The following is a 16620-nucleotide window of genomic DNA, read 5'->3' on the forward strand; positions in this document are numbered from 1 at the left end:
GAAAATTGGGAGGGGAAAAGAAAATACTAAAACAGAACACACACATACACAAACATGGAGTTTGTTTCATGTTAGCCAGCTCCTGTACATGGCCTGCCCTGGAGTCTGGTTGATAACCCAGTGACACTCAACTGGAGACAGCTGCAGAGAGTCTTGGCTAGGGTCAGCTCTGTGTCCACTTGCCCTCCTCATGCTGGGATTTTGTCTGACCTGAACCTGGGCACGCCTTGTGCATGCTGTCGCAGCTCTGGGAGCTCCTGTGTCTCAGCCCTGCGGTGTCTGGAAGATTCTGCTGTGTCTTTAGAGTCATCCCCACCTCTGTCTCTTCAGTCTCTCCACCTCCTTCCTCTTCCACATAGATCCATGGTGCTTCTGGATTGTTAATAATAAGCCTCAACAGCTTTCTTTAGCTAAGATAGCTCTCCTTACAGCTTGCTGCATCCTTCCATTCCTGTGTGTCTTGTAAGCCACTGCACTCCTCTCCAGTGTGACAGTGTCATTTGATCGCACAGTTTCTCATGCCCATTTTATTTTTCTTACTGTCTGATTCTTAGATTATAAAGTGTTTTAGTTGTTACTACATTTTGTCCCCTCCCCATGTATGTTTGTGCACACACGCATAACAGACATACCTTTCTCCTCGGTTCTGGCCTTGCTTTCCGATAATAAAAAGATCAGAAAACCCCTTCTAGTATGCTTATTTTATCTTTTTTGCATTTGAAAGAAAAAAATATGCATGATATCCATTTAGATGTATCTGTCCCTATCATTCTTGGTGTCCATTTCTTTTTGTATGTCCCGAGCGTCCATCTCTAATTATTTCCTATGAAATTTTCTTCAAAGGTGGTTTCTTCCTGGTGGTTGCTACAGTTTTTAGAAAATGTTTTATTTTTGTATTTGTTTTTTGTTTGTTTTATGGTAATGTTGGTTTTTGGTATGAGGTTTTAGAGAGAACTGGGCACAATGTTTATAAATTTTTTTTATAATATTTTGAAACCAGAAATAACCTGAATCTCCAACAGCACATGGATAAACAGTTTGTTTCTTGTAATGATAATATTCAACAAAGAGAACTTGTTTTTATTACAGTGACAGCATGAGTTGAAAAATAATTTATGCTGAAGGAACGATAACAGATTCACAGGTCTTGATACTGTTTTTGTAAAATTCTAGAAAAATGTGAAAATCCTTTAATGACAAGAGACCATTAGATGCTTGAGGGGAGAGGTCTAGAATGACTGAGGAAGGACTGAATTACAAAAGTCTGGGGAGATTGTAGAGGTGATGAAAATAGTAGCTGGTATTTCACAGAGGTGGATACAGTCAGATTCAGAGCTCGGGAAACAACAGGGTGAAAGGCACATGAAGTTGTTGGTGATGCAGGCTGAGAGGCCACGGTTTGTTTCTCACGTCACAGCGTGCTCTAAAGGAGAGTGGAAAGGAGTTTTCCTTACCTTCAATGCACAGCTCGCACAGGCGACTGAGATGCTGTATATGCGTCTGGACACGATGAGCACTACGTGTGTAGACAGGTACAGCATTGGTTTGGTTTCTTCTGTACTGACGGTTATGTTAGCACCCTCAAGAGTTTATCAGAGGGCTGTCTTAAGGGTTCCCAAATTGTTCCCTGTTTTCCAGACCCCTTTGTGTGACAGCTTGCTTGTTAGAACACCATGACTTCTAGTCTGTTTCAGCCTCTGATGATGCCCGTTCTTGCTTCTCTTTAATTCCAGTTCTTACTTGAGCACTTGAAGCTTAGGCATCATTTAACTTTCCCTACTTAATTGCATATGTAAGTCTTTAAGATAAGCTTACTTTGAATGATAAATTTAGTACTATACTTATTATATATAAACACTTATAGATTATCTGTTTTGAAAATAATTCCAGAGGAGTATCTTCAGCCCTGCAGCTGTAAGACTCCATTTATTTTAAATAAATGTATAAAACCTGTCTTGGATTGTTACAGCGTGGTCATTTCATTCTCACTGTTTTCTTTTGGGAAAGTCTGTGTGACTGCCAGCTGGTTCTTTTTTTCTTCTGTCCATTTCCCAAATCAGATTGGAAGAAGAATTTAACAGTTGTCCAATTTCCATATCTTTTACCCAAATTCTTTATTAAAATTGGGACTCTTGTCAGTGACCCTGAAAAATTCAAGTGATTGAAGTCAGATTTTTGATGGAAGTACTTTAAGAAAGTGTCTTCCAGTGTCTGTGCTCTAGTAGAGTATCAATTCTGTAAACATTTTGAGTACTCTTATGACCTTCACAGCACTATTTAACACAGTAAGATCTCTCTTGACTAGAGAACTAAGTATATTTTAAGTGGGACTTAATGCATACAGACTGTCATGAAAAGGTTGTAGTGGGTGTGGAGGGCTGGCTCAGCAGTTACGGCACTTGCTGCTCTTACAGAGGACCCGAGTTTGGTTCTCTGCTCCCACCCACTTCAGGCAGTTTTTTAACCATCTCCACGCTCTGGCCTCTGCCACTCTATACATGTGCACATATAACATAAACACATAAATTAAAGTTTTTTAAAAGGTCATAATATAAATGTAAGAAACTAAGTGTTGGATTGACTAACTAATGGATTAACTAAGGCTCAGTGGTTAAGAGCGCTCTCCCAGGAACCCAGGTTCAGTTCCCAACAACGTATGACAGGCTTACTTTAGTTCTGCTATTTGTCAATTATTTATAAACATTTAACTACATTTTTTTACTGCTTCCATTTCATCAACAGTTATAGGAGAAAAAATAATATACTCCTTCATAGCTGTGAGAATCATTTATGAATATTTTGCACAAAGTATGAGCTTAAATCATGTCTGTTGCCTAACAAGAATAAAAGGATGCACCGTCATGTGAACTGAGATAGCTGGGGACTATAAGACAGCGAGCTAGAGTCTTTGCTGAGAAAACAGTCAAAGAGCCACAGGGAGTGAGTGAGTGGGGTGTGAAAGACAAGGTTTAGCCGCATGAATTGCTGGTCTAAATTGCATTCTTCCTTTCTCTTCTCCCCTGCCCCACTCCCCAATGTAGGTTTATTAATTGGTTTTCTCATCATCTAAGTAACTTCCAGTTCCGTTGGAGCTGGGAAGATTGGTAAGTGTAATGTTTTATTCTACCTTATTCAGAAACTTACATTAGAGATCTCTAAGTCTGTAAAGTGCTTGCCACAGAGCCCATGTTTAAAAGGCTGCTATTGAGTCCTGCATGGTGGTACACTCCTTTAAGCCCAGCACTCAGAAGGCAGAGGCAGATCAATCTTTTGTGAGTTCAAGGCCAGCCTGGTCTATGTAGTAAGTTCCAGACCAGCCAGCACTACACAGTGAAATCCTGGTTTTTTGTTGTTTGTTTGTTTGTTTAAAAAAATAAACTGTCTCGAAAAACCAAAAAAAAAAAAAAAAAATAAAGCCAGGCATGGAGGCATGGGCTTCTATTCCCAGCACTGGGGGCATAGAGGTCAGCAGATCCCTGAAGCTCACTGACTAGCCAGCCTAGTGAGAAACCAAAGCAAGCACACCAGGAGAACAGCACATGAATATACACATACACAAAAGAACCTTCCTATTTAAAACTCACTTTAAGATAGTCTGTTGTGCTGGGCAGTGGTGGCACACACCTTTAATCTCAGCACTTGGGAGGTGGAGGCGGGTGGATCTCTGAGTTTGAGACCTGTCTGTCTACAAAGTGAGTTCTAGAACAGCCAGGGCTATTACACAGAGGAACCCTGGCTTGGAAAATAACAAAAACAAAGTCTGTTGTCTCCAGTATTAGTTACTATATATGGATGAGATAATAGGTAGGAAGACCCTATTGTAAGTCAGGAAATGAAGATTATATATACAAAGATATATATATATATCTTTTATATATATATATAAACTTAAAAAAAACCACATTTCCTCCTCAGGTCTGATTGTCTCACTCAGGATCTTGAAAGTCCCAAACCAAAGTTCGTAAGAGAAGTTCTAGAAAAATGCATGAGGTAAATAAGCCTGTGTATTTCCTCCTTGATTTAGGTCTCTCTGCTTCTCCTGAGGAGATGGCTTGAACTGGTTAGCATCTGATTCTCTCACCTTTGCATTTCTGATGCATGTCCACAGTATTCTTTGTTAAATCCTGGTCTTTGTCCATCTTCCACCTCACATTTTAATTAGTATTTCGGCTGCAATTAATCACATTGGATTTTATGTGAATTAAACCAAAAGATAGTTTTAATGTCCCCCAACATTTATGAGAATTTTCTCATTTTCTAAGCTTGCATTTTTGTCTAATTTGTGTTTTCTTAGTCCTCCTCTAGAGTCTTCTATTTAAAAAGCCTTAGTTTATAAAAATAGAATTATGTTTTGGGGGAACTGTGATCTGAGCTTTTAATGTGTATTTTTTGAGGGATAAGTAGGTTTAGCCCTTTGGAAAGACACAAATTACATTTATCTCTAAATACTTTTCTCTCTGTGTTACATCCAACCCAACATTGTTTTTAGCCATCCCTTATCTATAACATGATATATAAATGCTTTGTCAGGTGGTAAAAAACTTGGCTCTTCCTTTCTTTGGTGCATCACAACCAGCCTCCCAGCCATGCCAGCCTTACCCCTCCACCCAGCCCTTCACCACCCGACTGGGGGATGCCCCAGCCTACACCTTAATGCAAAGTCAGTGCATTTTGAGGCAGGCCGGGTTTACTTGTGCTGACTTACTCACATGCCTGGAGGACTTTGTCCCCGTTTGCTTCTTGGTTGTCCACTGAGTTTGGGATTTTGGATCCTGGCTCTCTGGACAAGTTGAGTATTACCGAAGACTAAAACATGAGACCTTTTCTGAGGCTCTTATTTGTGTTGTAGGTTGTCTTACCATCAACATATATTAGATATTGTTCCTCCCACCTTCTCAGCTCTGTGTCCTGCAAACCCAACCTGCATTTACAAGTATGGAGATGAAAGTAGCAGTAAGTAATGAAACAGCTTGAAATCTCTCTCCTTAAAAAGTACTGGTCCATGATGCTCTGAAGCCATTTAGTTATAGGAGGAAAAATTGACTTTTTCTTAGAATTGAATTTCTTTATTTGAAAAGTGACCCATCATTAGTCACTAGATTAAGGATTTTGTTGTTATCTAATTAGTAGTTATCAACTTACAGCGTTTTTCTATTTATATTGTTTACATTGTTTTATATATGACATTTTAATATGGTACAAAAAATAGTAAGATGAATTTATACCTGGAATGTACTGAAACTGAAAGTGTATATTTGTTATGATGGAGACTTCTTAAATTGGTTATCATCTTGTCTTTGTAAGGGTTACTGTTGCTATGATGGAACACCATGACCAAAAGCAAGTTGAGAAGGAAAGTGTATATTTGGCTTATATTTCCATATCACTGCTCATCATTGAAGGAAGTTAAGGCAGGAACCCAAGCAGGCCAGGAACCTGGAGGCAGGAGCTGATGCAGAGGCCATAGAGGAGTGCTGCTTACTGGCTTGCTACAGATGGATCTTATGACGCGTTTTCTCAGTTGAGGTTCCCTCCTTTCAGATGACTAGCTTGTGTCAAGTTGACATGAGACGAGCTGGGAGCACATGGCAGTCTGCTTCTAAAAGTAAATTTGCAAACATGACTTATACCACTTGCACCTTGAATCAGAGGTTCTGGAATTGCTGTGGTCTTTCTGCTTTGCATAGTTTATGCTTTGTGAAGGCAGTATGTGCAGTGGTGGCCAGTGGTACCGAGGTAGATGTCGGTTATCCCGCTGTGCTGTTGCAATTGCACTGAATGTTGTAGTTCATTCATGAGCCTCATGGTTTGTGCTGCAAGGAAGTTCTCTGTGTCTGAAAACTCTGCTCTTCCTTGCTCTGTGCAATTATATTACCTCAATACAGAAAGCCCTTTAATCTCTAGTTCCTGTTTCTTCCTTAGGTCTGGCCCAAGTTTGTTATTTGTAAAATAATTTTAATCTTTAGTTAACCTATTTCATAAAAATGCTTTCTGTCTACTTCTGAACTAAATTTCTTGGTGACAAAGAGTTCTTATTTTCTTGGTGTGTTTTTTTTTTTTAATTTTTTTTTTTTTGTTTGTTTGTTTGGTTGGTTTTCATAGAATTTTCTTCCACTTTCAGGGACAGGCTCACAACAAGTGTTAGCTGTGTCTTTGTTGTGACCTGTTGCAATAGACATCAGTCATTACAGGTCTTAATGTTGTCTTCATTGTCTGCACTGAAAGTAGATTTCCTGTTACTTTGATGATGCCTTCGCTCTTAACATGACTTCTATACCATGAACACACACTCACAAAACCCTAACAGTAAGCACAGAGCCTCTTAGTCTAGATAGAAAAAAAAAAACTAACAAAACATTGAATTGGGTGAAGCTTTCATATATAGTATCATAAATGGTTTAAATGCTGATCTCAGCTGAGGGGTGTTCTATTTTAAAGTCTGCTATTAGCTGCTCACAGAGCCAGCTTGATCTACCTTCCCCTCTGCTCTGTATCTAGATTCTCTTCCTGGACATTCCGTGGCACTCTGTTTATCTGTTGCTTTTAAAAGTAAGGCAACTAATGATGAAATCTTCAGCATTCTGAAGGACGTACCAAATCCTAACCAGGATGATGATAACGGTAAGAAACTTACTTCTTCAGCCTAGGCACATAGGCCACATTAAAGCATCCACAGCTCTGATGAAACATGAGCTCTATCAAATCCTGTGGGTGCTCATACAGCAGTCGATCTGCTGCTCTTAGGACCTGCATATTCACCCCCTTACCGAAGAGGCCCTAAAATCCCTGTGAAGTTATATTGAGAATATAAACCATGCTGGATGTGGTAGTCCACGCCTTTTATCCCAGCTCTTGGGAGACAGAGGCAGGTGGATCCCTATGAGTTAAGGCCAGCCTAGATTACATAATGAATTTCAAGCCAGCCAGAACTACATAATGAGGGCTTGTCTCAGAAACAAGCAACCGTTAACAAAAAACAAAACAAAACAAAAAAAACAAAACATGTCCTATATACAAAGTAAATCACACATTGCTTATTCAAGGAATTTTTTTAATATTTATGCTTTTAGTATATATTTGGATTGCTGAATGGGAAATCTTAGTGTGTTAGATATTTTTGATATAATTGATGTTTTCTCTAAATTATAAACTACTACAGTACTAATAATACCTAATCTTTACTTAGTATATAGCATGCTATTTCAGCCAGCATCTTAGCTTTGTTGTATTTTCCTAGTATGAATGAGGAAATTGGCAGAGTTGTACTGACATGCAAGTTACCTGATTTGTGAGTGGATAAGGAAAGAAGTACTGCAAGAGGTCTCTAATACTGTTTAAAACATGCGGTGAAATAGTTACTTAGAATAAGTAAGCCAGTGTAAAGCACACAAAGCCAGATGGTAAGAGCAGATGACAAGTCTACAGAGCCCGCCATATGGTTGGGGAGTACACCTAGGAGGTGTCAGCCAACCATGATTATACTAAATTTAGACTCTGGCAGATATCTTAATATAGTGGTTAAAAGGTTTGCTGCTTTTGCTTTAATTAATATTTGACACTTTCTAGACAGAATATAAAGGAAGCGATATATGGGATTTATTTTTAAGGAAATGGGTCTTAAACCAGGCATGATGGTAAAAACCTGATAATCCAAGCAGTTTGAGATTTGGTCTGTATATCAAGTCCCAGGCTAACCAGAAGTACGTAGTAAGACCCTGTCATAAATTTAAAAAAGCAAAAAAACCAAAACACTGAATTTTATAGAAGAATTGGGAAAATTACTCCAAAAAGGAGAGAATTAAGGGTATGCTTTCTCGATGGTGGGTTGAGATGAGGTCTCATTATGTAGTTTGGCTGTCCCGGCCTCGTTTTATATTTTGAGTAGACTTTGATTATTTACTTTTACTGACAGATTATTATATGAGTGTCTTAAGAGCACGCTATCCTGCTTAGCGTCCCTGGGTTTGGCACCAAGAAATTACTGTACTTAATGTTTATTTCGAACTGCAAATGTTTTCAGATGAAGGCTTCAGTTTTAACCCATTGAAGATAGAGGTCTTTGTGCAGACTCTGCTGCACTTGGCAGCCAAATCCTTCAGTCACTCCTTCAGTGCTCTTGCAAAGTAAGTATGTGCATTTGAATACCAATGCTGTAGTAATTTTTGCCTAAAATTGTTAAATATGAAGATCTTACTACATAATTTGATAGCATGAGATTCTGTTTGTGGTGGCCAGAATGCTCCCCATGGTTGAGTATACAGTGTAGATGTACGTGTGGCAGGTGAGCTAGTACAGTCATTCACACAGGCAGAGAGGTGGGGAGAGAGGTCCAGCCTGTCTGTCTTTCCAAAGAGATAGAGCAGAAATGAAAGCCCACCCCAAGGTTGGCCCCTAAAGAGAGAGCAGATGTGGTAAGCATCCAGAGTAAAAGAGAGTGCTCTCACAAGTTGGTGGCAGCTTCTTTGCAGGCCAAAGTCTAATGCTTTTATGTATTTAGGGATTACTTTGGTTATCTTGCATTTGCATATTATGTTTTTAAATTGAGTAAGATTAAAGGGACTTTGAAAAGGCTTTTGTGTAATTACATGTCGTATTTTTCACCTTCGTCTAAAGGTTTCATGAAGTCTTCAAAACTCTCGCAGAAAGTGATGAGGGGAAGTTACATGTGCTGAGAGTTATGTTTGAAGTTTGGAGGAATCATCCACAGGTAACAACTATTTATTTAGACATAGTGAGTGTCGGGGGAGCCTGCTTGTTCATTTCCTGGACACCCAGACCCAAAATAAGCACACAGAAACTGTATTAATTAAAATACTGCTTGGCCTATTAGCTTATGCATGTTTCCAGCTAGCTGTTCATCTTAAATTAACCCATTTCTATTATTTTATATTTTACTATGAGGTTGGCCTACAGACAAGGTTCCAGCTAGCAGCTTGCGTCTTTCTCCTCTGGCAGCTACAAGGCCTCTCTGACTCTACCTGCTTTCTCCCAGCATTCAGTTAGTTTTCCCTCCTAGCTCTATTCTGTCCTATTATATGCCAAAGCAGCTTCTTTATTCATTAACCAGCAATAGCAATACATATACAGAAGGACTTCCCACACCATATCCTAGCTATGTAGGTGTGCAGATTAGAAATTAAGTATATTTGAATCCGCCAGTAGAATGGTTATTACAGTAATAATAGTTATTATTAATCCGTAAACTCTGTGTTGTAGAAATAATTGATACCTTCTTTGTGATAAATTCTTAAATTATATTGATTTGTTGACTGGGAGTACATGGGAAAGCCACAGAGCTTGTGTGAAGTCAGATGACAAATTTAGGTCAGTTCTCTCCTTCCGCCCAGTGGGTCCTGGGTATTGAACTTGTGTTGTCAAGCTGAACATCAAGTGTCTTAGCCAACTGAACCATCTCGTCAGCCCTTGCTAATGTTCTTCATACGGCATTGTGGTTGGTTTGTGCTACTGCATTCCCACACATATTAGATGCTGAGTGAGAAAACTGCTGCTGGACAGCAGTATTTTGTAGAAAGTAGTTATGTTTATCCATTTCTATAAACAAGACCCATAAGATGCTGTTTTTCAACTGGAGATTTCAATTGAAATTATATACACACATATTTTATAGAAGTATTATCAAGTAAAATTTCCCAAATATTAAGTGCTATTAAATTCCAGAGTTTCTTTTCATGCAATCTTTATTGTTAACACAGTATTTCTTACAGTATTTAGAGCCTAGCAAAGAGCAAACTAAGTCTAAAGACTGACTAGTTAAATCAGGAATGGTGGCACATCCCTGTAATTGCAGCACTTGGGAGGAAATGGTAAAAAAAAAAAAATCAGGAGTTCAAGACCACCTTTCTCTCCTAGAAGAAAAAATAAAAATGAAGACCTATTGCTTAAACTGGTCAGTTCCATCGCCATTGAAATCAAATTTTATAGCCCTGCTAACTTATTTTCATAGCATTGTCGTTTTGCCCACTTATCAGTCAAGCTTGACCCTGTCTCTGTTTCCATTGTAGATGATTGCTGTCCTGGTTGATAAGATGATTCGCACGCAGATTGTTGACTGTTCAGCAGTAGCAAACTGGATCTTCTCATCGGAGCTGTCTCGTGACTTCACAAGGTTTGAACCAGAATTTAGAGTGCGTATAACCTGTGTGAAGTAGTTCATATCACCTGGTAACATTTTTATGAAGTTACACAGGTTTTAAAGATGATCACAACCAGGACAGCCGAGATTGACATGCAATGAAAGCAAATGAGATCAAATTAAACTCTTATGACAGCCCTTTAACTTCTCCACTGTACCTGTTACTGCCAGCACACGCTGGTCCGAAATACTGAGTCCTGAGGTGACAGATGTGTTCAGAAGTTTTAACAGGGCCAACAAGATGGCTCAGTGGGTCGTGGAGCTTCCTGTCAGGCTTAGTGAGCTGAGTTTCCTGGTTTGATCCTCAGAACTCACCTGGTGGAAGGAGAAAACCAACTCTATGTTTTAAGGGCTAAACAAGTACTGGTATGGTACTGCCTTCTGGGAGCCCACCTGAGTCAGGTGAATGGAGCTAGATGCTCTCAGAACTCACAGCAGTGGTGAATTAAGTGTTGCTGGAGAATACATAACTCTGCCCAGGGGATAGAAGGCCCTATCAGCCCTTAGGAATGGTAGTCTGAAAAACTGATGTTTTCTCTGTAAGTGTAGCTTAGCATACATTAACCAGCTGCTGTATTATGTTCAGGTTGTTTGTTTGGGAAATTTTGCACTCTACAATTCGTAAGATGAACAAACATGTTTTAAAGATCCAGAAAGAGCTCGAAGAAGCTAAAGAGAAACTGGCAAGACAACACAAACGAGTAAGTTGTGTGCTGAATCCTGCGTGGTTAGAGGTTACGACCTAGTCCGCAGGGTAGTGGGAGTCCATGCCTTGACAGTTGTGTGCCGTGGGACTGACGCTAATCACAGAGTTTTTTTCTCTAGTTTACATCTCTACCTTGGCTTCCCAGAAAAGTCTGTGTGTATTTCTGAGTCTGCACAAAGGGGAAGGGAGACAATCATAGATGCTATGTGGTAAGGTGGTGCAAGTCAGTTTCAAGTCCCAACTTGTCAGTACTTATCATGGAAATAAAAATTGTGTTAGAACCGTAGTTCTCAATCTACGGGTTGCAGCCGCTTTGGAGGTCGAATGTCAGATATTTATCTTATGATCATAACAGTAACAAAATTACAGTATGAAGTAGTAACAAAGTAAGTTTATGATTGTGGGATCACAAAATGAGGGACTGAATTACAGGATCACAGCTTTAGGAAAGTTGAGAAGCACTGGTTTACAGGGAAGCAGTGAGCTGGCTGGATCCTGACTTATATTAGTATTCTCACTGGGTGGTGGTGGTGCATGCCTTAATCCCAGCACTTAGGAGTCAGAAGCAAGACAATCTCTGAGTTCGGGTCAGTACAGCCAGGGCTATACAGAAAAACCTATCCCGGAAAAATAAATAAATAGGTAAGTAAATAAATAAATGATAATAGTGAGTGTTCTCCATGACAGTATTCCCTGGTATTTAGTGTTTCCACCAGAGTAGAAGATAAGGGAAAGATATTAGTAAGTTTAATGACTGAGCTGGCCATAGCTGATGCACCTCATAGTCATTACCCCACGACTAGTACCACTAAGTTTTCCCAGAGCTGTCACTATAAGAATAAAAGCCCTTTAATATAAAACCCTTCCCCAGGGCTAGGGGCATAGCTCAGTGATAAAAATCACTTGCCTAGCATCTCTGAGCTCCCACCCTCAAAACCAGCGCTCGAAAGTGGAGGCAGGAAGATTATACATGATTCAAGGCCAACCCAAGCCACATAGCAAAGCCTGGCATTATAGTCATTCACCTTTCTTGATGGATTCTGTGCATTGGATTGTTACTTTGTTCCTATGCCTTTTGTAGCGAAGTGATGACGATGACAGAAGCAGTGATAGGAAAGATGGGGCCCTGGAGGAGCAAATAGAACGACTGCAGGAGAAAGTAGAGTCTGCTCAGAGTGAACAGAAGAACCTTTTCCTCGTCATCTTCCAGGTAAGCCAGCTTGGCATATGGGATAAAAAAGGAGCCATTCCCTTGGTTTGAAAAGTTGCTGTTTTTAATCACAAAAATAGTGAGGACACAGAACTTTGCAGAATTGTGCGTGTCACTGCTTGGAGGCTGCAGTGAATCTGTGCTGTCTGCTCATTGTTTACATATCTGTGTCATTTATCTCTTACAGTTGATGATTTAGGTGACCGCCTTCTTTCCTATGAACATTTTTGCACATAGATTGTAATTGTATGTATGCAGTGTTCTGCCTGCATGCCAGAAGAGGGCACCAGATCTCCTTATAGATGATTGTGAGATAACTTGTGGTTGCTGGAAATTGAACTAGGACCTCTGGAAGAACAGCCAGTGTTTTTTACCTTTGAGCCATCTCTCTAACCTGAGGTTAAAGGATTTAACATTAAATCTCTCCTTTGCTAAGCTGACAGTCCTGAAAGTCAGGAGTACACAGCAGTTTGGTGGAGCAACAAGACCATTGAGAACTCTGGGTTTGGATTTGTTCAGCAGTTGTTCTCCCTCTAATGCTTCCTCCACTGCCATCCTCTCCAGCGTTTCATCATGATCCTAACTGAGCACTTGGCACGATGTGAAACTGATGGCACCAGCATACTGACCCCGTGGTATAAGAACTGCATAGAGAGGCTGCAGCAGATCTTCCTGCAGGTTTGTGTTCAGTCACACAGGCGTTCTGATTTAAAAAATCCTCAGGAATCTCAGTGGTAAAACACTTGTCTGCCATGAATAAGACCACAAAAAGTCCTCATAAAGTATATCAGGAGGGAGGGTATGAGGTTATGTAGTTCCTATAGGCCCTTTAGTTTATGTCCATTTGTTGACACTACTGTTCATCAGAATATTTAGACAGATTGGTTTTATATCACTCATATTCTGGGTTGCCATTTTCCGTGGTAGGGAGCCCAGCATAGCTGTAATCTAAAATGTAAGAGGGGGATTAGATTCATAAAGGTATTTTAACATCTTAAATTCCCATAGTAAACATGTCCACAGGAGCAAGGTAAACCCCTGGGGTCTCTGGACACAGAGTACCAACATCTGCTTCCAGACATTGATGTGTAGGGGTGTTAGCTTCATTTTTTCCTCTTCAAGGCATTAACTCCCTAAGTTCTCCCTTGTTCTAGGAAAGTAACCATTTCTAAAGTAATCATTCTAAAGTTCTATTCTTTAAGCCTCCAAATAGTAATTCTCTCCCAGGCACTTGTAGTGACTAGCCAGTTCAAAAGCTAACCGAGAGCCCCTAGTCTTCTAGAAATTTTTGAGTGCATTTTAGTCGTCAGAGAAAAGGTTCTCGTTTTTTGATGCCTTGGCTCCCTAGTCAGGCTGCTTTTCAAAAAGCTGTAATGTGTTGTGTCGGACACCCTCTGAATTTGTCTGCTGCTTCCTGCCGTGCTTTGCATCAAGGATTCCATAGGAAGGCTGTTAAAACTGGGTTTGGTTTTACATCATTGTACATCCCTCCGCTCCTTTCCCTGCCTGCTCTCTCAAATCTTCTCTGGGGATGTTCGCCCTATTTTTTGTCCCTCCTCAGCATGGGTGGGCTGTGAGGAAAATGATCTGCAAGGTTGCTTGCGTTTGGTTTCCTGACCCAGGGCTCTTTTCTGTGTCCACAGCATCACCAGATAATCCAGCAGTACATGATGACCCTGGAGAACTTGCTTTTCACTGCCGAGCTAGACCCTCACATCCTGGCTGTGTTCCAGCAGTTCTGTGCTCTGCAGGCCTAATAGTCATGTTTCTTCCCTTTTTGTTATCTTGAAATAATTTGTCTTATTTTTGATGGTTTGAATGTTTGCTTTCTTGTAGTAGCCTTTCACTTCCTAACAGAACCGGGGAGGAGAGCCCAGAGTATGACATTTCCCTTAGTTGCCCTGAAGGGCAAGTGTTGCTTGATGACAGCAATGTTATGGTGGCCGTAACGTTGTATATATGTGAGACACAGCTTTCCTGTGATGAATTTGATGCTTCTTCTTAGGGCACAAAACAGCAGGCTTGAGGTGTGTGCAATGCAAGGTCAGGCTTGCAAAGTAGTGAGTACAACCAACGGACACCAGGGAGCCTAGCTTTTCTCTGCTCTTGAGCAACATGGCTGGAATAAACCTAAGTTCTGTTTTTTAAACTTTGGTATTTCATGATTTATTATCTTAGTCTCTTTTCTTACGGAGATGTACTTAGCCTCTATCTGAAGCTTTCTTGCAAATGCTTTTGAGTAACCATCTTATGACACTACTTGTTAGAATAAAAAATTGTTATTACTAATCCCCAAATTTGCCAAACTAGAAGCCACCCAGCTTCCAGTGATCTCGAGGTACAATTATAGCACGAATAATAAAAACCCAGAGACAGAAATTGGAGTTCAGCCTGAAGGTCAGAAAAGCAGAACAGCCAGCCCTTAGCTCTTACCTCTCCCTTAGTCTGAAATGGCGATCCTGCCTCCAGGAATCTCAGAATGAGACTGAGAGCTGTCTCCTCCCATCTTATATTCCTCTCTAGGGCTGGGATTAAAAGCGTGCACCACTACCGCCAGGTTTCTGTGGCAAACTAGTGTGGCTACTAGTGTGTGTCACCACTGCCTGGTCTGTAAGGTTGGTAGGTGCAGTTGTTTTACTCTCTGATCTTCAGGCAAGCTTTATTTATTAAAATACAAATAAAATATCACTACATACAACGGCGATGGCAGCAGTTTTTCTGCCTCTCAGGTGATTGCAAAATTGCAAATTTGGCAGCCATTGTGGAAAAGCATCTGGTCATGCCCTGCCCTCCAAGAAGGATTTGTGTAAGATCCCGTAATGTCACAAACTGATGTGCAGCAAGCGATAAATGAGCTGAGATGGACTTGGAATTCAGTGTGGCTTGGAGCTTGTCTCTGGGTTCTGAGGCAGATAATTGTTCCCTGAGCCTATTGAAGCTTGAGTGAAATGAGTGTAAGATAACACATTTCCTAACATTCCAAATTTCTAGGATTTTTAAACTTCTCATTAAACCTTAGAAAAATCTGCTAATAATGATATAATTACTGGTAGTAATTTTGTGCATTTGTTATTTTTGTATATGTTATATTCTAGTAAGAATACGTTACAATTGTCTGTTTGGATATATGGGTCTTTAATAACCATACATTCAGTGGCTGTAGAATGCAATGTCTTATTACATGGGAATTCCTAGGCTGTAGTAATAGGTGCGGCGGGGCTGTGTCCCCAGAACCCCGGCCGTACCCCGGCCGCCTCCGGCTAGCTTTACCCGAAATAACAACACACAAACTGTATTCACTTAAACACTGCTTGGCTCTTTAGCTTTAGCCCTTTTCTTGGCTAACTCTCGCTCCTGGACTAACCCATTTCCAATCATGTGTGTCGCACCCCAAGGTGCGCTTACCAGGAGCTTCTAGCTCGTTTTCATCCTGGGTCGGAGCTTCATCGCGTGTGCCTCAGAGAGCAGAGCTCTCGCCTCTGCCCGCAGGAGTGGAGCATCATGTCTCTCTGAGGCGTCTGCCCCCTCGAGGAGAGCTGTCTAGTCTCTGAGCTCACTTCCTCTTCCTCCCAGCGTCTGCTCCTCCCACCTATGTTCTAACCTATCAGGGCAAGCAGCTTCTTTATTTAATTAACCAATGGCCTTCCTCAATCACTAGGCTTTTTAAATACCACATTTAAAGCGGGAGTATCATCTAATCATTTGAATTTAGTAGATCAAGGTTAGATGGCAAGAACTTCAGAAAGATAAAACCTGGGTTCCTGGTTAAATATCCTGTTTACACTGTTCCTCCTTCCCATTTAACACAGCTCAAGCTGTGACTGATTTGAAATGGCTGTGGTCCTCCAGTAGCCAAACAACTAACTATTGAAGGCATTGATAACCGTATCCTTTACTGAGGCATGGTGGAGTTCGTTATCCTTGCACTACAGCTACAAGTTTGTGCTCTCCTTCCCTTCTTTGAATCCTCCTGTGCGGTGGTAGTTTCTGGAAACTGTTAATATGCCCTGCTCTGTCCTGCTCTGTCGGCTGGAACACTGACATCTGTTGTATTTTACAGAAGAAAAGGTGCAAAAGCAGAGAGCAGCTGCTCCTTCGGGGGGTGCTCCCAAAGACAGGTGACATGTCACTGCATTCTGTGACATCGTGCTGATTCTCTGTAGCAGGTTTTTGCCAAGGTAGAGGTTCTAGTTCCCTAAGAACTGTATCATTCCTAAAAGTTTACGGTGTGAGAAACCTTTACCAACCTGAGCTACGAGTAATATCTGGTACAGCCAGAGAACAGAGGCATATAGCCAATCAGATTGCACTGTGTTGGCCTTGACAGCGAGCATTCATTAACTGTTGGCTGCTACAGGCTGGTTACGAGGTTCACCATATTGAATCTTTCCAACAGACAGAAGCAAACCCCAGGAAAACTTGTCTACAATCCACAGCCAGGAAGTTAAATCCATGTGTCTCGGAACACCTTATCTCCCCACAATGCAGTAATACTTAACAGCAGCCAGAACTCCAAGTTATATCCTGTCATCAGGCTAGAAACTTCTCTCT

At 40.7% G+C, this 16620-nt stretch overlaps 1 protein-coding gene across 2 annotated transcripts in view; it reads left to right on the top strand.

Moving 5' to 3' along the window:
• Positions 1–14567, top strand: part of Ncbp1 (nuclear cap binding protein subunit 1) — a 36512-nt gene extending 21945 nt beyond the window's left edge. For both annotated transcript variants that reach the window (XM_005362135.2, XM_026786598.1), the window contains 12 exons: positions 1468–1532; positions 3042–3104; positions 3916–3990; positions 4850–4953; positions 6499–6621; positions 8021–8123; positions 8614–8707; positions 10023–10126; positions 10740–10854; positions 11941–12069; positions 12634–12747; positions 13713–14567. In XM_005362135.2, coding sequence (XP_005362192.1) covers positions 1468–1532; positions 3042–3104; positions 3916–3990; positions 4850–4953; positions 6499–6621; positions 8021–8123; positions 8614–8707; positions 10023–10126; positions 10740–10854; positions 11941–12069; positions 12634–12747; positions 13713–13826 — 1203 coding nt within the window. In that variant the 3' untranslated portion in view covers positions 13827–14567. The remainder of the gene's footprint in view (positions 1–1467; positions 1533–3041; positions 3105–3915; positions 3991–4849; positions 4954–6498; positions 6622–8020; positions 8124–8613; positions 8708–10022; positions 10127–10739; positions 10855–11940; positions 12070–12633; positions 12748–13712) is intronic.
• Positions 14568–16620: the final 2053 nt, after the last annotated feature.

Source organism: Microtus ochrogaster, linkage group LG5, assembly GCF_000317375.1.
Source record: "Microtus ochrogaster isolate Prairie Vole_2 linkage group LG5, MicOch1.0, whole genome shotgun sequence".
NCBI lineage: Eukaryota > Metazoa > Chordata > Mammalia > Rodentia > Cricetidae > Microtus > Microtus ochrogaster.